The following is a 24,370-nucleotide window of genomic DNA, read 5'->3' on the forward strand; positions in this document are numbered from 1 at the left end:
AGAGGAGAAGAAAGTAAAGAGCACTAAAGTGGAATCAAAAGTTAAAAAGGACTTGAAGGATGGAAAAGCAGAAGCAAAGATGACTGAGAAAGTCAAGCAGGCAGAGACTAAAACAACAGAAGTTGGGCTAATAAAGGCCAAACCGAAGGTTAAGGAGGAGAAAGCTCTTCAGACTGTAACTAAATCTGAAAAGAAAGGTAAAAAAACCCAGGAGGAAACAGATGAAGATCTTAAAAAGGTAGTAGGGAAGAAGCAGAGAGAATGGAGCTAAAGCTGTCAAGGACCAAATTCCATCCATGAAAAACAAAAATGCAGTATAAATAAATTCCAGATGAATCTCACACTACTAGGAGGAGACTGTCGAGAATAAAATAAGTTTAATCTATACCCAGAATGTTCTAACTGTTTATCATGGCTAAAGATTTATTTTAGTTTAAATCCTTCTTTACCAAGGACCAATTTCTCCTCAGATAGTCTTCATGGCTTTGTCAGTAACATTTATGTAGTGTATTTCTAGCAGAGTTATTTTGGAAAATATAGACTGCCCAATGACCTGCTGAGAATTTTGTTTTGTTTCTACATCTGCATATGTTTACCATAACAATAAAGAAAGTAGCAACAGAGGAAAGTAAATGTAATTATTTGTTTTACAACACATTATGTGAGGCATTGTCATGTTGTCAGGTAATGTATGACAAAGTGATACACCTGCCTGATGTAACTTTATGTGAATGGCTTCCAAATTTCTCTTAAAAAGGAAGGATGTGCCTTTACCCTGGTGAAAGGTAGAAATTAAGTGATGAAACAAAGAATCAACATGCATCAAGGTCAGAGATGTTAACTATATGCTCCTCTTTGTCAGAGCCAGGCTGGGTTCTTCCATTCCCAAGTTACACTGATTAGTTCCTGATTTCCCTGTGGCACTTCCATGGCTTTAGGTACAATTTTGTATGAATGAAGGAATCAGACCTGGCTCTCTGTATGAACTGCTACACTGCAAGCACAGGATTATTCTGACATTACTAGAGAGAGCTCAGCATTCAATGATGCACCTATTTGATCCTTTCAGGTGATAACCACGAATAAATCATTATGCCTGAACACCAAAGCAGCCACCCCTGCCTGGATATCTTAATCTCCTTTGGCAGATTCTCTCAGAATTTCATAAACATCAACTCTGGACACCTTGGGACTTGCCGAAATTATACATTTCTAGAAATCTGAGAGATGCCCCCTTTCTGACATTCATAGTGTGCTGAGCTGGTAATTTTTTTTTTTGTGTTCTAGTGAATTTGGAGGTTTACTTCAAATATTGGAGCCTTTGAGGCATAGAATCAAAGCAACATTTTTCATGCTGATTCCTGTGACCGAGTTGAAAATTCAGAAAATTGTCTAGCCCCTTTGCGAAGTACAAATCTCTTTCAGTTTTTGTTTCCTCTGACAGGGTTTCAGGGCTCAGTGGGATCCACTCCATACTGTTCAGGATAAGGCTCTCAAAAAGCAGTGGTGAGCAGATGAGGCAATTTACTCCCTGACAGCAAAATATTTTAAAGCAAGTTGGGGTTCAACGTTACAGACAGCAACAGAAAATGGGTGGTATTTTGCTTATTGGTTTTGTTATGTTTGGGTTTTGTTGTTTTTTTGTTGTTTTTTTTTTGTGGGATTGCTGCTTTATCTGATGAATATTAGCAAAATTATTCATCTTAACATCAAACATTAACAGACCACTTTGTATGTCTGCTTTAGAGTGTGACTCAAGTGGCTGTGCAATGAACCCTGGCAGGTGGAGTGGAGGAAGGAAAGAGCCTCTCCAACTGCCCTTATCACTAGAGACAGGGCTAAACACTTCCAATGAAAGCTGCTTTTTCTACTTTTGTCCTTCCTTTTCACCCCATAAGCCACTGTTGCCCAGCTGGATACTCTCAGTTCTATATTTCAGTCCCACTGTGACCCAAGGTGAACATAATTTTGAAGTCAATACAGTTTTGCCAAGATTTTGTGAACCTGCAATCCTTACTTCTTGCTCAGGGGACTAGTTCTGCCAGGTTTTCTGCAGCAAGGTAAAAAATACAATAGTAGTCACAGAAGATCTGTTATGATTTCCCTCCTGTATCATGATTCCCTGCTCAAATTAAAATTAAAAAAGATAGGTCATACCCCAGGGTAAATCAAATGCAGTCTACTGACAGAAATATCTATAACTGTATTTATCAATAAGATTCTAGTCACAAACTTCGATGTGATTTATTAGTACTCAGATGAATATTTGTGCCACTATTACAGAGTTATAAGGTGACAGCTGTAGTTTGAAATTTTCTTTTAAACAAGGCAGTTTAAATTAAAATGAATTTTTAGCCATGAAGAGGCATTTGGAAAATCGTATTCATTTAAAATTCCTTAGGTTTCGATCTTTGCTGATTGACAGAATTCCTGTGAACTTCAATGAGATGTTATAGTGCACCTTATTATATAATATACTGTAGAAATGCTGTTTTTGTTGTTCAGGGTTTAACATCCTGTCCTTTTTTTTTTAATTTAAAAAACAAACAAACAAAAAAAAACCCTGTATCTGAAGGAGGCATACAGATTCTGGAGAAGGACTGTTCATCAGTGACTGTAGTGATAGAACAAGGCGTAATGGGTTTAAACTTAGAGGAAGTTCAGGCGTGACCAGCAGGTAGAAGGAGGTGATCCTGCCCCTCCACTCTGCTGTCGTGAGACCTCACCTGGAGTATTGTGTGCAGTTCTGGCGTCCTCAACATAAAAAGGACATGGAACTGTTGGAACAAGCCCAGAGGAGGGCCCTGAGGATGATAAGGGAGCTGGAGCACCTCCCATGATGAACTGGAGCAGGCTGCCCAAAGAAGTGGTAAATGTTCCATCCCTGTCAGTCTTCAAGGCCAGGCTGGACAGAGCGTTGGGAAACACAGTCTAGTGTGAAGCGTCCCTGCCCATGGCAGGGGAGTTGGGTTACATGATCTTAAGGCCCCTTCCAAGCCTAACCTTTCTGTGATTCTATGGATATTACTGAAATGGTGTGAGCTGCTAGACCTTATGTCTATGTCACAACCTAAATAGAGCCACAACAGGCTTGTGCTCTGTCCTGTGATTGCCTATGCATTTTATGTCCCCTGTCACTGTTTTGCCCCATGCCATATAGCAGTCTTTTATACAAGCTCCCAAAACGGTCCAAGGTCTCTTCCCAATGGACAGCATAGATGAAGGCAGATGGTTTTGGCAAAGAGGGGTAAGGAAAAGTCAGCTTTGTAGGGAAGAATTGTGTCTTGCCATTTGCTTGCTGGGCTAAAGTATATGAATTGGTCCATTTTATTTATTAACACTTGCTGGGGCCCTATTTGTAAGCTCACTGAAGTCATTGCAAACACTGTAGTGGCTTTAGACAGTCTTAGTGAGAGTGTAGACTTGTACATACTTGTTTTCTTACACATATGCTACTACCTTTTTTCAGAAAATTAGCACATGGACTTAGTACAGATATTGCAGCCAAATTCTTTAGAATTCCATTCCTTAAGGATGGAATCCAAAGCTTGAAGCTTTGAAGAATGATAAATTTGTATTCCTAAATACAAAAATAGAAACTCTTATGAGTAGTCATAAAATGTTTTAAAAGCAGTGTTTAGAACCACAACCCTCTGTATCTCTTGAAGGTTTGCCACGGATTCTACAACACTGATTAGTATCATTCATGCCATCTCAGTAACAGGAAATCACTGCATAGGCTCCTATCGACTAGTAGAAACAATTGCATATTTGCTGAGCTTGTAAAACTAATTTCTACAACTGAATTGGAAATCCTACGTTGAAAGCTGAAGTTTTACACCCAAGGATTTCAATGGCAGTCAACATTATAAAGCAGCAACCGTATAAATGCCTCATCAACTAATACTGATGTTCCTGTGAACTATGTGAGAAAGAAAATAATATGGTGAATGTTATATACTTGTGAATATCATTTTGCATTTAAATCTAATTGTGGCTGCCAATCTTTAAATTTTAAATATTAAAGTTTGCATAATTTTATTTTGAAGTTTGCAAAGAGAAGGTAAGAGTCTTTGAAGGTGAACGGGAGAGAGATGAAACAGGAGGTGAAAAGGGGAAGAGATGTAACTTCTGTAGTTTAAGGACTGTGCTAGCACAGTGTAGGACAGATAGATGAATATGTCTAGCTCAAAGGCACTTGGGAACTAATTAGCTAAACAGTTGGCATTTAGTCATCAATATTAACTTTCAAAGTTAATGTCCCTTAGAGTCCAGTCAGGCAACATGTTTTTTTTCAGGCCAAATGGGGAATCCAGCAATAATATTGCGATTCTTCTTCATTCAGTTACAACTGGTAACTTTTCTTCACTATTCTTAATGTTAGAATTTTTTTAAGGTCTTCAACTCTGCATATGTAAGAGAAATCAATAGACATTCGACATATCTGAAATCAGCTTCATTTAGATTCAAAAGCCTTAATTTCTCAACAGTGTAGTTTAAATATACATATATACATGTTCAATATATACATATATGTTTGTAAAGATTAGTGTTTCTAAAATAATTCTGTAGTGAAATGATAAAATTCTGTGGAAAATCTTATTGCTACAGGAGTATAAGTACAAAGAGTTCTCTTTATATCCCTGTTCACTAAATAGATGTATTGATTATACTGTTAAAACACTATTAACAAAACACTGTAACATAAAACTTTAATAAATTTTTCCATAACCTGGAAATTTGAAATGGACCTTTAAGGATACAAAAAAGTCTTTGGGACCTGAGGCCAGGAAGCAGTTTGCCCAGTACTTGTACGTGGGATCAGGATGCATGCCAAAGCTGAGGCTGCACACTGCTGGGGTATGCACTGCATCCTTCCAGCCTCAAAAAAGAGTTGGTAGCTCTGGGGCACCGGTAGCTCTGAAGTTTTTTACTAGGAGGCGAAAATTAGATCTGGACAATAAATTGTCTCTTCCTGAGCATGTGAATTATTGAAGGCCAGGAAAAAAAAACAAACAAACATCTAAGTAAAATTATACCTGAAATGTGTCTTTGGACTGCCAAGCTTTATTTCACTATAAATAGAAACATTTTAAATGTGCATTCTTCATTACTCTTCTTTTTCCTTTGCTCTGTTAGATCAATATGCGTTCTGTCGCTATGTGATTGACATGTTTGCGCAAGGGGATTTTTATCCAGGTACTTTCCTACATCATTGAACTCTGCTCTAATATTCTTGTTTCTCTGAGAGTTTCTGCTCCTTTACATATTAAAAGCGTGTTTTGTATTGTTGAAAGGTCTCACAAGTGCAACAAAGAGTGTGCAAATAGTTTTAATAAAGCGTAAGAGCTAATGGCTGTATTATTAAAGCTTTTAGTTTTCTGTCTACAGTGCATGAATTAAAATTAAGGTTATGTTAAAGAAAGTCAATGAAAGGCTATAAAAATTGCTAGTTTTCCATGCTTTTGTCGGCTGAAATGCAAGAGGAAAGAGCTCATTGTTTATAGCTTTTTGGTTTTGGTTTTTGTTTTGGTGTGGTTTTCTTTTTTGCTACAAACAGCAAAATTTAACCCCAGAATGCTTCAGAAATAGCACTGCTGTTGTTGTTCTTAGTATATAAAATATCTTTGCTGATCCACCATTTCTGTGCTTTATCCTCTATCTTCCTCTTCCCACATTTCCTAGTTCATCTGTTCTAACACAGGCACTTAATACTTAGCCAAAAAAAAGAAGCTAGAGCTACTGATGATTACCAGGCATCATCTTGTAATATAAAGTCAATCTACCCTTACCTTAATTAATGGATAGTCTTTCTTCTGAAAATCCAGTGCAAGAGGGCATACTATAGGGAGGACTTAACCATAGGAATGATAAGCAAAGATGTTATGAAAAGAGACAATGGTAGAATATTTAAGGACCAACTAAGCTTTGCAGGCTTTTTTTAGTCAGTTATTTTCTCAAGAAGCTCTCCACTGGTACTTTTCTGAGTTGATGTGCTTTCTTATCTCTACCTGTGGCTTAGGTCCTCTCTTGACATGCTGTCGTCATTCAAACCCAGCAAGTAACTAAGTTAACCACACAGCTGCTCACTCAGCTTTCCCTTTCCCCCTTCCCTGGGTGGGATGGGGAGGAGAATTGAAAGAATATAAAACCTGTGGGTTAAGACGAGAACAGTTTAATAACTATAATTAAATAAAATATAATACTAACACTACTATGATGACTACTGTTAATAAGGGAAATAACAAGGAGGAAGATGTAAAACTAAATGGGGAAAGGAAAGAAAACCAACAATAAACTGCAGTGCTGCACAGTACAGATCTCACCACCCACTGACAAATACGTAACCCATCCCTGAGAGGGAACTGTTTCCTTTCAGATAACTCCTCCCAGTTTATATACTGGGCATGGTGTGCTGTGGTATAGAATATCCCTTTGGCTAGTTTGGGTCAGATGTCCTCTCTCTGCTCCCTCACAGCTTCTTGGGCCCCTACTCATTGACAGATTATGAGAGACTGAAAAGTCCTTGATCAGGGTAAACGCTACTGAGCAACAACTAAAACATTGGTGTGTTATCAGCATTGTTTTTAGATTAAAGCCAAAACACAGCACTGCACCATCTGCTAGGGAGAAAATTAACTCTATCCCAATCCCAGCTGAAAACAGGACACATGCCCAGATCCAATCAGAGTTGGGAAGTCCTAAAATGATGTACCTGAGAAACAGAGGATCTCAAACCAGGAAGAGGATGGACACGGATTTTTTTTGGAGAGAAAATGAAGCTTGGGATTTTAGAGAGAGAACATTTCATGGCCTGCTCTCAAATAGTGACTTGGAGAGATTAGGGGCTCTATTAAAAGAGAGCAAACTATTATATTGCCTCGAGGACTTTTAAAGACAGCTGTAAATAGAGGGACTGTTCTAGGCTCAGACTGGGAGAAAGGTTAGCAAAATCCTTGTGACCTTCAGTTAAACTTTGATTTTAAAAATATTTTCCAGTAACCAGATGTGATTCACCCAGTGTCTGGCTTTACACAGATGCACCATTAATAAATCACAAGACAGAGACTTGTATGGAGATCTTCAAGATCTCTCATAGTTTTCCTGACATTTGCAAGTAGCTTTGACACATATCAGAGCCTTTTTTTCAGACAGCTCCCTGGGTTGTTTGACATCTCCAAAGACAGAATAGACACGCTGTGGAAAGGGAGTTTTGGAGAATATTGCTTTTCAGTTTTGACCTTTCCAGTTATGAGGAAACTGGGAAGATCGTGAAGGGAAGCAGGGAGATACAGAGAGAAATCTGCAGTGACTTGAATTTCAGAAGATAAAAGACATACCTGTCTGCTCTTACTTCCCAGTGTTTACCTTGTGTCCTTTCAGTGTACTATGACAGGGTCATGCTAAGAAACCACATCTTAAACAGATGAAAATTGCTTAATGGTCATTGGGTGGTCAGCTGGTCTTACAGGTGAACAGCTAGGGTGACAGCATGAGACCCCAGAAAGTAGAAATAAGTAATAAAGCAGCTTAAATAATCTGTTTTGTAGGTCAAAATGAAAAGGACAGCCCCTTAACTCAGGGTCTCCTAAAGTCCACCTGTGGCTCCACCTGTAAAGAAGCTGCGTTTTGAACTCCTAAGCCATTTGCCAGCATCTGAAGTTTAATTATGTAAATGGCTGTTGTGATGGAGCCTCATACATTTGTGTGGGAGGTAAAATAATGCATTGCCTTCAAAACAAGCTTTAGTCAACCCACAAACCATAAAAGGCAATGATGAAAACTCCACACCATGTCTCTGAGAAGTAAGGTAAAGTCCATGTACACTGAACTCTGTGGTTATTGAGACTGTCACAAAACACTGTGTAGCTAGTATTTTTTTACTGCCTTTCTCAGGCAAATGTGCTCATTTCACACTGGCCTTCATGGACTGAAATATTACTGTAATTTTCTTGGATAGACAAATGTGGGGGAAACACCAGCATACTAAGTCTCTTTATTAACCATAATATTCAATTAGCTTTAAAATCTGCTATATTTTATCCTTTTATCAGTTTATATATTTTATAGTAAATTACATTGTCCAAAGAGATCTGAATGCAATTCAGCTGAGGAGGTGTAAGGTGTCCCTGCCCATGGCAGGGGGGTTGGAACTAGATGATCTTAAGGTCCTTTCCAACCCTAATTATTCTATGATTCTATGATTCAATGATCCTGAAAACTCTGAAACCAGGAAGCATTTCTGTCAATCCTAATATTGCACTTGTGAATGAGAAAAAAAAACAAACAAAAAACAACACAACATTTTTCTCACAGAAAATTCCTTCACATAGATATTTTGGCTTTTTGTAAGGTTGTTTACACCAAACATGAATTTCTGTCTTCCTGAATTTATAAAAGTAGTATTAATGCTCTTGCATTGATTTTAACAGACGAGGCTGAAATGTGGTTCACTTACCCCAAGTTTTATCATGTTACTGTAGTCTTAGCTTTAAGAAATGAATGAAATATATGCAAACTCTCTGCAGTGAATTAATAGGAAGCCATAGAAGAGAGAATTCTTGCTAAGCTGCTTCATGAAGAACTAGATGGGTATTTTGTTTCTTTGGCCAGCATTTGTCCCTGATTTTGACTAGTTTCATGCAGACCTCCTGTAAATTGCAGTACTTATATTAATACCAGTTGACTTCCAAGATTTCTATTTTGCTTTTTATAAAAGAAAATCACCTGTGGTTCTCAGCCGTTTACAATAGGTATCAGTGGAGTTTTAGCTATAAACTTAGATAGGTTTTCCTAAACCACAATTCCATCTCATGAATATCACGACTGCAACAGTGACCTACCCTGGATTCTACTGAAACGTTTATAGATAGCCCTCTTGAGCTCTGCTGTATACAGTATAAAAAAATGCTTTCTGATTTTATCTGATGAAGTATGTAGTTTGAGAATATTTTTTACTTTCAGTCTAACGTGCATGTGATAAGTGACAGTTTCTCAGAGGGGCTGCTGAACCACCCTTCCTTCAAAGCATAGATTCTGTGATCTTCATCCCTAGACTGAAGCTTCTCATCCAAGAATGGGCAGTACTGTCTAACAAATCACTCTGTTCCAACTTGCTTTGTACTACTTTTGACTGCCTGTAAATAAAAAATTAATATGCATTTCTTCCAGGGTTAATTTTCCAAGTTTTACTTCAAAAACTTTAGAACCTGAAGAGGAGAGCTTGTTTTTAAGAGATGCTGGGTGCATTTTTTCTGACTGGCACCTCTGTTCTGCTGGTACTGGTATACCTGAGGTTCAAGATAGACTTTTTGATACAGAAGGCCACTAATTTTCTTTTGTCTAGTTTCATGGCTATAATCTGTACCATGTATTTGATAATTTATTTTATATTTCTGAATTTTATTCTGACTAATATTTCTAAAATTCTTTTTATTATTATTATTTTATTGGTAGGAGATAAAGTTCTATTTGAGCAGAAATCTTTAACTTGTTTTTCATAAATATTTTTTGCCCTTAGAGAGTTTAAAATCCTCACCCATGTGGATGGTTTTCAGGGACACAAATTGGTCACTCTTTAAGCACTTAGCACATGCTTCTCTAAATTAACTGGATCACCTCTATTTTATTCCCACTGTGCCATACTCCTGTTTTACCATTCCTCCCCTCTTTCCTCACAATGTTTTCCAGCTTGCTTTACGTTTACATTTCCTGAACTACTCTGGCAGATCAAGGAGCTATTCCAATGAAATGCCTTTTTTATTTTGCAGCTACCTGAAGTGCATTCTTGTGTGTCTTTTTGCATGCCTTTCTCAGCATGTGGTTTTGCATGTTGTGTACTGCCGAATTAAGAGTGATAAGCATCTTATGGGCATTTGGTTGTCATGGCATACTTGTTTCTCATGGAGATACTGTGTACTTATGGTCAGATTTTGTTTTCATTTCAATCACTTGGAAGTTTATTTTCTCTGCATAGTTTTACCATGCAAGTTTTGGTTAAACAACTTGCAATTTACAGTACACCGGACTCACTACTGGATTGTATCTTTCCAGTTACCTAAATGACAACAAAGACTGTGGGAGCACAGGTGTGATATTATTGTCTATTTAGTCTATCTAAAATCTTTGCAGCAAAGCACCCAACTACCCTATGGAGCTTATCCCACCACATAAGTGTTTCCAGCAATACCTAGACTGTAAAGAATGTGGCCATACCATTTCCTTCCATCAATTTACCATATGCTTACTGTGTATTTCCATGCCAGGGTCCAAAAGCCAAAGAGATGTAGACAATGTTGCTAATCTTATACTGTTAAAAAATATTTGCCTTGGATAATTTCATCAGGTTTTCTAGAATGTTTAAATGGCAAGAGTGTATCCTATAAGGTAAAACAGTCATCTCACCTAGCCAGTTAAAAATCGTCAAAGCCACAGTTTGCACATATACTCATAAAAATTGATAATAATAAAGAAATGACAAACATAGTTAACAAATTCAGGCAAAATGTGGCAAGAGTCCATAGGGAACCTACAGTCTACAGTGGCAGATTGAATATCTTTCATGTCTACAATGTTCTTCCAAGATTTGTCACTTCTTTTCCACCTTCAAGAAGTACTTAATAAAATGTACAGGAATTACTGTTATAACACAATGTGGCAGGAGAATTCCAAGACATTGTCAGTCTGATACTTGCCTTTTAATATCCAAAAATAGTTATGGAGATACTGCTATGAAAATACAGAAATTTTGCAAGATCATCGAGTATATGACTGAAAAAAAAACCCAAGACCATTAAGTGCCTAATTTTGACAGTAAAAATGCCTGAATTTGCTGTGGGTGGGCTGCGGCACTGGAGTTAAATTCTTGCCCTCTGCTTTTCAGATAGCAAAGCCCTTTAGACTCTTGAACTATTTTTAAGTGTCACTCCTACTTGATTAAAGACTAGGATGTGTTATGGATATCTCAATGACAGGGTGCAACTTTTCACCTTGTTACATTACATTTACATGGAGACAACTTTAATACCAGTGTAGTTTCTCTGGGGATATATTTAATGCAGTGCAACAGAAAAAAAATCAGTCATAATAAATAAGAAAGTAACATGTTATTTACTTCTTGTTTGGAGAAATTCAGCATGAAAAACTGGGCTAAGTTATAGGCTTTCACATTTGAGAGAGATTTTTTTTTTTTCCTATGGAGAGATGCTTTCTAATTCTACCTACTCCATGGCCCCCTCCCCTACAGTAGGAAACAAGCAAACCAGGTATTTGCCTTAATGAAATGCTAAAGCAAGAGTTTGACAACTGTGATACTGATAGTTTTACATTTTAAACGGGAAAGATGATACCTAAGAACTAACATGTTTCCTCCCTCTGAGGGCAGTACCGTACCCCCAAATTTGCAGACACTTATCTGGATACATCTACAGAGTTGATAGTTAATTGTCCACCAGTTTATAAAAACTTGTTCATATGATGAAACACTTGTCGACAGATTTGTTTCTGGTAATGACATAAATGGAGATGATTGAATGACAAAAGCATTTATTCCTCTAGTAATCTCCTGAGAGAGCTCTGAATACTTTTCAAACAGTTTGAAAGGAAAGAAGTAATGAAGAGTAATTTTAAATATATGTATGACAAATTGAAAATTAAGTTCTAATTATTGAAAATTTTCTAAATAATTTATTAATGTCTAATTCTTGCAATAGTTTTAGCTGTGATTTGGAGTCTAAATATTGCTTCTTTACATTTCAATTATATGACACATAAGAAGACAACTGCTGATGACATTTATTGAGGTTCTTGTCTATGACGCACTTCTCACCCAAAAAGCTGTGTCTACTTGGTCAAACTCTGAAATTACGATGCTCTCTTTGTGGGGATGTTATCAGCACAAAATCCTGTCACCATCCCACAGAGTCAAAACAGCTATCCATTATTCCTTGTTTATATCATTCCACTGCGAGTCAGAGCCAGATGCTGGCACAAAAACCTGCATCTGTCAACACTCTTATGGCACTTTATTGTAAGTTTGCCAAAAAAATTACAAAAGACTTTCACTCTCCCAGAAGCATCTACCCGGGGAATGTGTGGTATTCTGCTTCTGCAGAGAGGAACAGATCTCTTTCTTTGATAGTTCACTACAAGCCATTCTGAGGATGTGATACAAAGAAAAGCCAAAAATTTTGATGATGTAAATGAGTCTAAATGTTTGATTTTAATGGAAATAAACCAAAATAATCTGTCAAAGCAGGGAGATTAGACTAAAAATGTGTCCTCACACTTGTATGATAGTTATTACTACTATTTCATATTATAACTATTTCATATATTTCAATATTCAAGTTTAAAAATCAAGGGTAACCTCAAAAGATTCATTAACAATGTCTGAAAAAAAGCTAGCTGTGTTGTGGAAGACCATCAAAACATTCAACCACCTCAGGTTTGAAAAGTAAGTTGTTTAGAAATTAAATGGGGAAAATTAAATGGGGAAAAGGGCTAATAATAAACAAATTCAGTTTAATATGAAAAAGGTAAAAATAAGTTTAACCAGTGACTTTGTAAAATAGTTATTACATTTAATGACTCATTGTCATAACTGATTCCCAGTTGGTATTATTACAACAAATGCTGATGTTATTTCAAATAGGCTAAAATATGGGAAGAATTAGAGAGCTACAAAACCCTTCTTCAGTATTCAATATCATTGTCAGAAGTAAATTCAATATGAAAAATATTTGTAGACAATTATTTAAGCCAGAAGTAGTTTTATCCATATTTTTGAGGTATAGTTGGCAAGGAAACAATTCAGAAACCTAAAAATCGCAAATTCCAAATGTCAGCCTATGAGAGCATATGTTTCTTTCTCAGAGCTTGGATAGCTTCAAGTAAGGAGAAAAACACCATTCCCAAAAGAAAGGCTCTCCTTTTCAAGCCTAGATTTATTAGGTTTTAAAAATCAGTATGCTGCAGAAGAACTCCGACAATGATGATATTGCAGATTTTGTTGACTATTTCTATTTGGAGCATACACAGGATTAGTCATTTAAAGGGATGGGGTGCAATTGTTGATACACCTGAGATCACATTATAAGCAATGAAAAGACTATCACTGAAGTCAGCTACATCTAGCTCTGCTAAACTTCAGCTGATAGGGCTCAAAAAAGATTATTCTTCCAGTAAAGAATATTAGTTGAGGCAAAAATTTTCAGCCATTTCCAACAGTTGGAAAGATATTCTGTCTCCTTCAGTCTTTCCCATTCAAATGTCCAAGTTTCCAAGTGTTCCTAAACTAGCTAAAATGGGACTGGGACTTGCTAACGGGCTTAACTTATTTGTTTCACAGGTTGGAACATCTGCTCAGCAACATCCTGTTAGCAAAAAGAGTTTAGGATTAACTACGTGGATACACATATATGTACCTCTTGTTTCTGTCATTTTCTAATGTTGGAGAGCAAGCCTGACCTGTAGAAAGATTTTGATGTTGTAGCACTGAGCACTACATAATCTATATTTTAAACACTTCATCAACCTAGTAGTCTCTGAAGACCTCTGAAGACCTTAGCTAGTTGCTTAATCTCCTTACACAATGCCTGAGAAACCATAAAGACCATCATGGAGTTGCCTAAGCTAACCAAGCCGGCCAATCACATCTTTAAATGCTGACCACTTCAGGAAACAAGGAACCTTCCATGGGTTGCAAGCAAACATGTCTTTGATGAGACATGACAACCTGTAATCTTCTCCTTCAGCTAATTGTATAAGCCCAGGTTATATATCTCTACAATGCATATACATTTTTTTTTTCAAAATTACAAGTAACCTAGTAAATCCTTACCTTGAGAATATACTCCTGAAATTGTCTTAGGGAAGTTAACAATAAGTTTACAATGAGCGTCTCTCAACCTTAATAGAGAGGAATATAGCTTACATCTATGCAAGTGTGCCTTTAAACACCTCCTATTGATGAATACACAGAAACATCATGAAGAAGAAAAAATGTATACAGAAAGGCTTCCAGTTTTCTGTTGAATTTCTCATTAACAAGACAAAATTTATAGCTCTAGTGTGGGACTGAGAGAAGTTACTCTCCTTACCCAAATATAGATTTGCTCTTGTCTCTGCTGCAAATTGAAGATCAGTCTTAACAACAGGTACTTGGTCACCATACCACACAGATACAAAGAACATAGGATTTAAAAATGCTTTGACAAAATAAATTCTATCATGAAGCATTTCCAGCTTAGCGATAACTCCTCACCTCTTCTGTTGTGAGAGCATGCAATGCAGAGGACAAAGAAGTGTTCATCTGCGGCCTAAGGAGTATGTGCTCTCCCTGCCTTGCTTATGCCCACTTCCTTCTGCATCTAGTCCACAGTCCCTGTGACAGTTAGCTGTGGCAGGTTTTTGCCATTCCATGTTCGAGCATTTCTTTCTTTTGCTATTCAATTTCAGCATGTATCTGCTTTGTTAAAAAAGACAGGCAACTTACTGACATATAACTAAAACAAGTCAAGACTAATTTATCTTTCCTTCATCAGGAAACATTTTTCTTCCCTCAGGTACTTGGTTTCTTTCCACTAGTTTCACTTTGTCCTTCAATGAGCTCAGTATTTGTCTGACAGAATAAACAACACATAGAGCTCAAAAGGTGCTCAATGCCAACACGTTAAACCTAAACAATGCTGTTATCTTTTTTTTTTTTGTTTTAGTTAAGCTTGATAACAGATTCCTTTCTCTCTTTGTGATACTCATCCACGTAATAGCTTTGGTGTTGGGGAACACTGTGTTACTAGGCAGTAGTTACAGCTCCTGATTTTAGTCCTGAAATATTTTGGTGGCATATGTAGTGTCTTCTTTATATAGAACTGTAAAAGGAGATGTTTGCAATAAATTGCACCTCACTTAGATACACAGAAATTAATTGCTAAACTTCAACTTTTAGTTGTCCTCATAGCCAATGGTATGAAATGGTGGTCTGTAGAAGACAATTTCAACCTAAAAAAGATGCGCAAGTTAGAAAAGATGAATCATCCTTTGAAGGTACCAATTTCTCTCCATCAACTAAAAATGGATCCCTCGGGTGACTTATCTAGATTTAACTATCAAACAGTTCACTTTTACATGTTTGGTTGAGAAAGAGCCTACATACATTCAAGAAGTATGCTGCAAATATGTAAGCAAGGATTTTGCTTAAATGAAGACTTGAAATGACAAGTTTTCTCTAAGAATTCAAATGGTATTATCAGGAACAGCTGTTGGCTAAGACAAGAAACCGGCAGTGTCACCCTGAAAAGTATGAATAACAATAATAACATTGTTATAGGATTTATTTCTTGATAGAATAGAAAGGCATGGTAAGTTAAGGCAGTTTTCAAAAAATTATAGAGGAGGCTTTGATCACAAAGGCTGGAACTCATGACAGTGAATCCTGTGACTCTATCCTAAAAATAACCTCTTTATAGGAAATAGGGTCTTTCCCGGGAGAAAGAAAAGGAAGAAAGAATCAGAAGTTACCAAAATGTGGTTAAAGTAATCATTATCTCAACTATTATCAATTTTTATTCCAGTATTTCTTATAATTCTTCCTACCCTTTACACAAAACCAGCAGCTTTAGTTGAAATTGTTTCAGGCTGAAACAGTTCAGACCTTGTATTCTTTCTTGCTCTAGAAATGACAGCTCCTGAGGAGTACTGCATCAAACCTAACATCACCATAGTTTTTAAAGGGTGTAAATTTTAGCCTTTAATTTCAGTATTTATTTTTTTATTGTCCCTATGTCATAATCATGTAATTCCCAAAAATATTCCAGTGGAAGCACTTTTAGAAGAAAGAGAAAACTCTGTGAGTTTCTTAATTACATAGAGCCTAACCTTCAAAAGTATTAGATGCTTAACACTAACCTAATACTTAGCTGTCATTGATTTCAGTGGGTGTGAGAAACAGGATTTAGTAGCCAACACCTCTCTATTTTTAGACCCTACTTCTGATGTTTGATCTAATAAAATCACTTAGTTCTCTTCCTTTTAACTTCAAGCTGCATTATTGAAATTCTTACTTCAGAAAAATTGTGATAGACTCACTCTCTGAAGCGATTGTCAAGTGCAGACAAGACAGGTAACATAATCATTAACTTCTTGTTTCTCTTATTCTAGCAAAAAGATTCAGAGAGGCAAAAAACTTCTTGGCTTGTAGTCACAGGTATTTGGATTCCACTGGACTTCCAGTGATTTCTATGTTAAACATAATCATTATCTATAAATAAAGAGATTATAGTATCTGTAATTTGATTTTATCAATGGTAGGCTGTTTTTGTTTAGTAAGACCTGCCATATGCCCTCTTTCTTGAAGACAACGTAAAGTTTTAGCGTTCTGTAAGTAATGTATAGGTAGCTTTTCTGACTTCAGCACTGAAAGTTTCTGAGCTGTAGCTAGACTAATGGCAGTTGAAACGATACTATTTACAGATAAACCAGACACAAATAAATCATCAATTACTTAGCAGTGATCCCATGGCATATGCAGTGTCTATTACTTTTCATTATAACAGCTTATAAGTCCCCTCCATTCTGTTTAATTATTAGCAGGAAGTATTTAATTTCAGTGTTTTCTTTTCTCTGTTTCAATTATTTTCTTGTGGATACTTCATATTGTGAAAAATATGTGTCTATACCAACTCCTGTTATTCATATTAATTATGTTAGGTATCACTGTATATGATACCAATTTATTAAGTTTATTTGGGGAGACAGAGGAAGGATGAGTATGTCTTTTCATTTTATAAGCTGCTTTTGCAGTCCTTTTGTGCTCTAGTATGAATAACTTTAATAACCCATCATTTCCACACAATAACCCCTCATTTTCACTGTCCTAGGATTCAGTTCTTTGAGATCCGTCTTTCAATATTTCTAAACATAACATGTAGGATTATTTTTACCTGCTAAATGCATGTGATAAATAATAGGAGGAAGTGGAGACGATTCAATTCCATTTCCAATTCAATTTTCTTTTAATGTCAAGAAAGGCTGTGTGACTTTTTACTAATGTGTAATGATAAAACTGTTAAAACCTACCTTTTAACTCCTTAATGGCTTGAATCTTCTGAGCACAAAAATTAGAAAACCTTTCACAAGATACGGGTTGAGCTAAGGAAGGTTTTTGTGGTAAAAATTTCTGGGAAAGAATTCTCAACAGATATCTTGTTTTAAAAGCATTTAACTGCTCAGCTGTGTTAAGCAGCTAAGATACATTACATACATTTCTGATTGAGACCTGAGCTGCAGGTTAAAACAGAAAAAATAAATAAATAAAAAAGCCATTCATCGTTTTACCCATAACTCTCTTGCCTGCCTAATTCATTCCTTCCCCAAAATGAACATTTCATTGTTCAAAACAGTTATGCAATCTTACCTCATGATCCTCTCCTGTTCTTTCTTAACATCAAAAAGAAAAAAAAAGTTTGCTTATAGTTTTTATGCAGAAGCATTAAATGGAGAAATCATTCCTCAGAATAGTGACAGTCTAATGTCTGAAGAGAGACTGACAAGAGAGAGGGTCATCTTTAACTTCAAGCAGCTTACATGTCAGAACTGGAAGCCTGAACAGAATGATGAAACTCCATTAAGATTTCAATCCCCTAAAAGTGTATTTGGCAGTGTTACCCCATTCTGCTGATCCATGTCTTGTTCCAAGGCTCATGAAACATTTGATTTTAATTTACTTTTCATAACAAATGACTCTACAAAGAGCACACTTATTTTATTTCAATTATTTTAAATGTCATTAGGGAAAGAGGTCACATCTGGACAGAATGAGATTTATCTGAAGACATTTTGCTGCACTGTTTGAGGGACACTTGAACAAAGTGTTAGTACTCTTGGATTGTGGGAATGCTGCTGTTCAGATAACTGGTATATGGATATAAGAAAGTACACAATCATAGGAATCATATATAATTCCACATATTGCATTCTGTGGTGACGTTATTTCTCCCCATATCAAATTGGAATATTCACCTGTCTACAATATCTTTATTTGTACAATAATAACAATGCTTTATAGTAACTTTGGGAGTGTTTTCTTTTATCCCATGACCTTTTGATTTATCTATGACAATGAAGGTCGCTGCAGACAAATTGAACTGGGCAGATCGGAGAAGAAAGAAAACCCACATGATTTGCTGTTATCATAAGAAATCAGTTTCTCCTCAGTGCTCAGACATGACATTTTTGACACATGAAAAAAGATGCTTCCTAGATTGATAAAAGTAAGGTAATTAAAGTTTGTCTTGTATTACTTATCATGTAATATAAAATCTAAAATATTCATAAAAAAAGTCAGAATTAATTTCTTCATGATATCTCAAGGGATTTAATAAACACAGATGACAGAAGTTTCACAGAGTTTGAGGACTGTAGCTTATTTTCAATGAAGTATTCATGTTACCATCTAGTGTCTTAAACCTTCTATTCATCTGTGCAACATATTTCTTTCCTTTCAGGCAGTAGAGGAAGCTACTCATGCCTTAACATGACACTTTCCCTCCTGGTGAGCACATTCCCATGGGCTTAAAGTCAAAACATTTCACTATTTTGGTTTCCATTGGCTGTAATTTGTTGTCAGATAGATGTTCACAATATCATCTATGAAGGAGGTATCTGTAAAACAACTGCATAGACAGATTAGGCATAAAAATATTGTAGCACAACTGCATGGACAAATTGGGCACAGAAATACACGCATACATTTGTGTTTGCAATTATGTCTTTTGGAGAAATCAAATCCTAATTAAAAAAAAAAATCAAATCAAATGAACATTTTCATCTTATCTCATAGTAGAAAACTAAATTCTACATTTGAAATGAGAAGCAAAAAAATAAGCAGACGCTAAATTTCAGTGCTCTTCTGTGGCTGCGTTTTTAAAGCAGCAGGATAGCTGTATGTCCAATAATAATAGTGGTAATCTGGACAATGACTTCTCATGATTCGTGGACTAATCTGATTATCCACTGGGATCATTGAAAATATCCTGCCTTCCTCTCATTTACATCATGGATATGTGTCCAGCTGGCCACTGGACAAATAGTAGTCAAAATAGTAGTCACCACTAATCCTAATGGTCTGATCACCTGAGGTCAGCTCCTCATTTCTATTTATGAATTCTCTGTACTGCAGAAAACCACTTCTGCTTTATAACTTATAAGGAAGAAAAAAAGGAAGGGAAAGAAATTTGACTTAGGATATCCCCTTTAACATATCTCATCAAAAGAATGGATAAAATATTTATTCTGCTTCTGTCCTTTGCATTCCCTTCAAAGTGAATAGAGAGACATTTAATAACACATGGAAACATTAAAGAAGCCTTTTATCAGAGTAGATGGGAACCTGCTCAGAACAAACACTCTGGCCTAAGGGAAAGTTTTTGATCTGTGAAGCTTAAGCTTTTGGTGCTTAAAACACTCTCATATTGAATCATGTGGTTAATTTGCATGAAATAAATTATTTGCTTAAAACTTGTAAAACTATAAAATAGAACTTGACAAGTCATTAGCAGTAAGTGGTAAGCCACTGGCATTATACTAACTAACACTGGTGCAATCATTAGAAAATTGCTGCTACAGCAAAGAACAGGAAGATAATGGGGCCAGCCTATACTTTGACCTAGAGGTGTTAGATCATTGCCTCACGCAGTAGGTACCACACTGCAGTCCAAATTATTGACTATCCTTCTTCATTACTGATCTACTCAACCTCCTGAGCCACTGCCCTTTGCCATCTTTCACATAAAACAGTAAGTTATAAAATCTGTCACTTTTTCTATCCAGGGACAGGTGATACAGTTTAGGCAAAAACAGAAGAAAAAGAAAACAAAACAAAAAACAATGTTCAGGACATTAATCAAAACTAGCAGAAAGAAAAAGTTCATTTATCATTTTTTTGTTAATTTTTAGGATGCTTTTAATTCTGAACTAGGAATTCAGTCAATGAAATTTCTGTATGTCAATAGAAGTTATGCATAAAACTTATCTGTTCTGGTTGGCATCAAATGATATTCAGCATCTCATTAGCTCAGTTTGCAATTTTAAGATTACTTTTTTAAGACATAAAATGCTTGGAAAAATGTTGCTAGACATCTGGATTCCTGAATTTTGCCTACTGTTCATTTTAAGGCTAGAGTCATCCTGTGATGAGATTTGTAAATATCCACTTGTGTTTATTGCCAAGGCAGGAAATATGTGTAAAACTAGAATTTTACCATTTGTTGCACAGACCCTTCAATGTATTGATTTTGTCAATGTGTCAACATTTCATCAGTGGCTCAGGCACATGAGTCAAGCTTGAGCAGCTCTGTGTGTGGTATTTCATATATATTACTGGATGAACTAAACTACACGCTTGCAAATTATTTGCCTGCAATCATACACATGCTAATGAGATGCAATAGCATTAAGACCATGGTGCTCAAATCCCACTGTTGTCTTTAAGATGCTGTTTTTTCATGCATGCCACATGAGTACACATACCATTGCAAAATGAGAGAGGTAAGTATGATATCTCAGTTTCCAAGGCTCATTAAGATCTTAATTTCTCTTTGGAGTCTATCACCGGGCATGAGGAATGGCTTTGAGTTTGTGATGTTGAGCTGGAACTGAGATTTAACAGCCTCATTGCATGGGGATGCTGGTGCCGTGAATGAATGCTGGTGCATATGAATCAATATTATATTTAACTACTTAATTTCATTTCACAAGTCACAACAAATTGTGTTTTGCAAATGACAATGATATAATAGCAACTGAACATAAATGTCAAAGAAAGAAATTAAAAGGGAATGAGACTGAAAACAGGTGTTATAAACCAGAAAAGAAGCATGCATAGTATGAGTGTGATAGATCTGTTTGTGAATCTTTGATGAAATGAAGTGAAATGTATTTTGGATAAAGCATGGTATCTACACATAAGCTAAGACAGTACAGCAAATCCTAGTTCAATACAGTGCGAGAGAGTACAGTTCAATGCTCTAAGAGTGAAGAGGTATTTCAGTCAGCAGCTGGAATCAGAACCTCATCAGTGTTTACAGTGCATGACCTGGTTGGTACTGGCTAATTAAGAATAATCCTTAAGGATGAGAAACATAATAATTTTTACTGGTGTTTCAAGAAGTTCATAATAAGTGGACTTGAGGGAACAACTGAAGATCATTTGTTTGACAGAAGAAAATAAGCTTTTACTGTAGAAGAGGCATCATGAATATGTAACCTTATTATCACAGAATTATTCTTCAGAGTTTTTTAGCCTAATGAAGAAAAATAGAACTGTAAGCATTTCAGCATATGTTTGATTCACTTGGGCTTCACGAATTTAAAATGTATCTTCAAAATAAAGTCCTTTATTTGTTGAGAAATACATTTCCTGCCAGTGTTGTCTGGAAAATAGTACCTTTTATGCCCAGAGTAATACTTTAAACATGAACAATTCTGAAGGGAGCTCAGTCTCCCAATAAATCTGCTCAGCCTGTTAGTGAATACATTTTCTATGCTTCCTAACCTGTGTACTCATGTGCAGGACATAAGGAAATGGTACCACCTCGTCTTCTTCTAGAACATAGTCCAAGAAAGAAAACGGCAATTACTGAAGGCAAGTTTGATTTTTTTTCTCCTTTATTGGTTTTTGGTCATTAACTTGACTCTCTGTTTAATGGATTTTGTTTATAAATATAATCTATATTATAAAACTGATCAAGCTATTAGGCCTGGGGCATGAATGGCACAATCATATTTACATGACAAGACCTTATATTCCTTATAGTAGTCCCACAGATGGCTCATGGGATTTCCCAAGTGAAAATAGATTTCAGAATAAAGGCTTAATCTGTAAGATGCTGTGGATGGTTTTCAGCCATAAGATGCCATCTAATTGTATACAGAATCAACATTATACTCTTAATATACTTTGGATTACTCTTTCAGCTATTGTTATTCAGTAATATTTCTGTGTATTTTCTGCAATAATGAGCATAATATTTCTGGCTCTGCATTTATCAATCTTATTCTTACTGTTAAAAGCACAGAAAGAAAAATACAGTCAGATCTTACCTTCAGAAGAATAAAACATAACCCTTACAATAGAATTATATTGTTTACACTCTACTAATATGAGTAAAACTTTTGAAACATGAATTTTAGTTTTAAAATGGACTATGTCCAATGACTTAGCACTACTACTGTAATATACATTCTTGGTCTTTACACCATACAATTTAATAGTACAAAATGTGTGTCTTTTCATGTAATTATATAGCAGTTTTTCTGTAATATTTTAGAGGCATTCAGTCACACCATCCACTTGCTAATCTCTCTCATAAGTCCTAGCTCTATGTTTTCCAGAAAGCAATTGCAGTCTGAGAGAAAAACAGATGGGATGGCAGCAGAAAAAGTAACAAGAGCTATAAGAGTTGCCTGCGTTTGGAAACAGAAAATGAGTTAGATTTTGGCAGAACCTCTCACTAAAACAAAGAGTTAAATTATATATTTCCATAATGTGGTTTATTATCTCTTTCCCCAAAATCTCTTTTACCTCAAATTAATATTTCTAAACATACTGTTTATAGGAGTATAAAACTGTGGGTATTGCAACACAATATAGTATATAAATAGATCTGCAGTCCTGCTTGGTTTAGGGAAATATTTGATCCCTGCTTATCAGGAAGAAGTCCCTGCAATGTTAAACACTGTTATCCACCAATTAACCATAATGGACAAGAGACATAACAGAAGAAGACTGCTGCATTTGTTGAGTGATAAACGTAATCTTTAAATATAACTGTTATACAACATGAATTAGCGTCAAATTAACATTAAGTTCTTGATTTTCAAAATTATGAACAGCATGCAATTACTGCAATCGCACATGGAAATTACTATTTATGACCAGTTACACATTTGTGTGTTTCATTAGCTCATTTGTGCATGCAATTGAGGTAATTGTGAATGTAAATTAGACACCTATTTGGCAAACAAATTGAGGGGGCAGATTATCTGCTCAGAATCATCCAACTTAATTCACTTTAAGGCTCAAGGCCAGTCACTAGGATACAATAATACACAATATTGTTCATGCAAGTGGTTTGGAGAAACTGATGAAGAATTACTTATAAAAATGCTGCTGTGAAAAGCTGTTATAGTGTGTTATTCTGTGGTTACCACAAATGAGAAAATATCCTTCAGGAACCCTAAACTGTGAAGCTTTATCTCACCCGTGGGAAAAATAATTTAGTAATTTGTGGGAATACTTGGCACAACATCAGAACAGAAAAAGAGTACTAGGCAGGGAAATTTAAATCTCTGAAATAGCTGAAGAAACACCTTTCTGTGACTTTCTAATGCTTACATACCTATATCACTGTTACACGACTAAATATCACTGAACAGTTGAAAAGACAGATTGAAAGAAAAGATTCTTATTATATAGTTGAAGGTAGTATAATTTCTCATAATACGGAACAATTACAAGCGCTTGTTAATTGAGAAATGTACTTTATAGAACATTGAAAGGACTAGCCCAGTGCTTGACAGAAGCAACCAGCTCCGCAAAAAAGCTAAAACCGTAAGAAAAAACAGAACGGTTGTCACACAGAAAATTCATTATACCAGTCTATTTAGACACTAGTCTTTCCAACTCACTGATATTCTGACACTAGATATGAAAACATGTAGCTGGTAAAGACTAAAAAAGGTCTATTCTCTTTCTGGTTTGAGATGTTTTCCCTATAGCCCTATTTTGCCACTGCTTTCTTACGTAATCTTGGACCATCCTTGATTTTTGATAAGGTGAAAATACTGGCAATATGTGTGATAGATGCTTCTAACATTTCTAAATTTTTTTATGCTTTCAAATAGAAAGCTTTTCCTGGATAGTATATGATGCCCAGTAGAAATTATGCTCTGCTGCATTTATGAGGTCTTAGGAAAACAGCATATTGATTTATTAAATCTCAGCTTTTCTCGTCTTGTCATTACAATTTTGTCTTCCTTTAATTCCACAGTAAATCTTCTGGAAAAGGGGTGATTGTGTAAAAAAAATGCCAATTTGTGCACTATATTCTAGTAGTATGCAATAAATTACATTGAAATGTGTGCATGTGAATTGATCTTTCATATATTTTTGAAAACAAAATTCTTTGTACTCATCTGGTAAGAAGGGAAAAGAACAGATCATTGCTCTCTTATTTCATGGTGGTTTTGCTCTTTCCAAAAAGCACTGCTGTCTTCTGATATTCCACTCAAAATTTAATCAAGAGTTTGAAGTTTCAGGCCACCAACAGAAGAAAATAACAAAACAAAACAAAAGATCCTGTAACAACAAATA

The 24,370-nt window shown here is 35.8% G+C and overlaps 1 protein-coding gene across 3 annotated transcripts in view; it reads left to right on the forward strand.

The window, feature by feature from the left end:
• Nucleotides 1-23,228, forward strand: part of TRDN (triadin) — a 102,925-nt gene extending 79,697 nt beyond the window's left edge. Inside the window, exons 9-11 of one of the 3 annotated variants that reach the window (XM_057409407.1) lie at nucleotides 3-197; nucleotides 5,140-5,199; nucleotides 21,569-23,223. In XM_057409407.1, the coding sequence (XP_057265390.1) occupies nucleotides 3-197; nucleotides 5,140-5,199; nucleotides 21,569-21,684 (371 nt within the window). In that variant the 3' untranslated portion in view covers nucleotides 21,685-23,223. Of the gene's footprint in view, nucleotides 1-2; nucleotides 198-5,139; nucleotides 5,200-21,568 lie in introns of all 3 variants that reach the window. The other 2 variants (XM_057409420.1, XM_057409412.1) reach the window with 2 other exon arrangements.
• Nucleotides 23,229-24,370: the final 1,142 nt, after the last annotated feature.

Source organism: Pezoporus wallicus, unplaced genomic scaffold, assembly GCF_028554395.1.
Source record: "Pezoporus wallicus isolate ANWC-B61680 ecotype Strahan unplaced genomic scaffold, APGP_CSIRO_Pwel_v1 contig_3817, whole genome shotgun sequence".
NCBI classification, from domain to species: Eukaryota; Metazoa; Chordata; class Aves; order Psittaciformes; family Psittacidae; genus Pezoporus; species Pezoporus wallicus.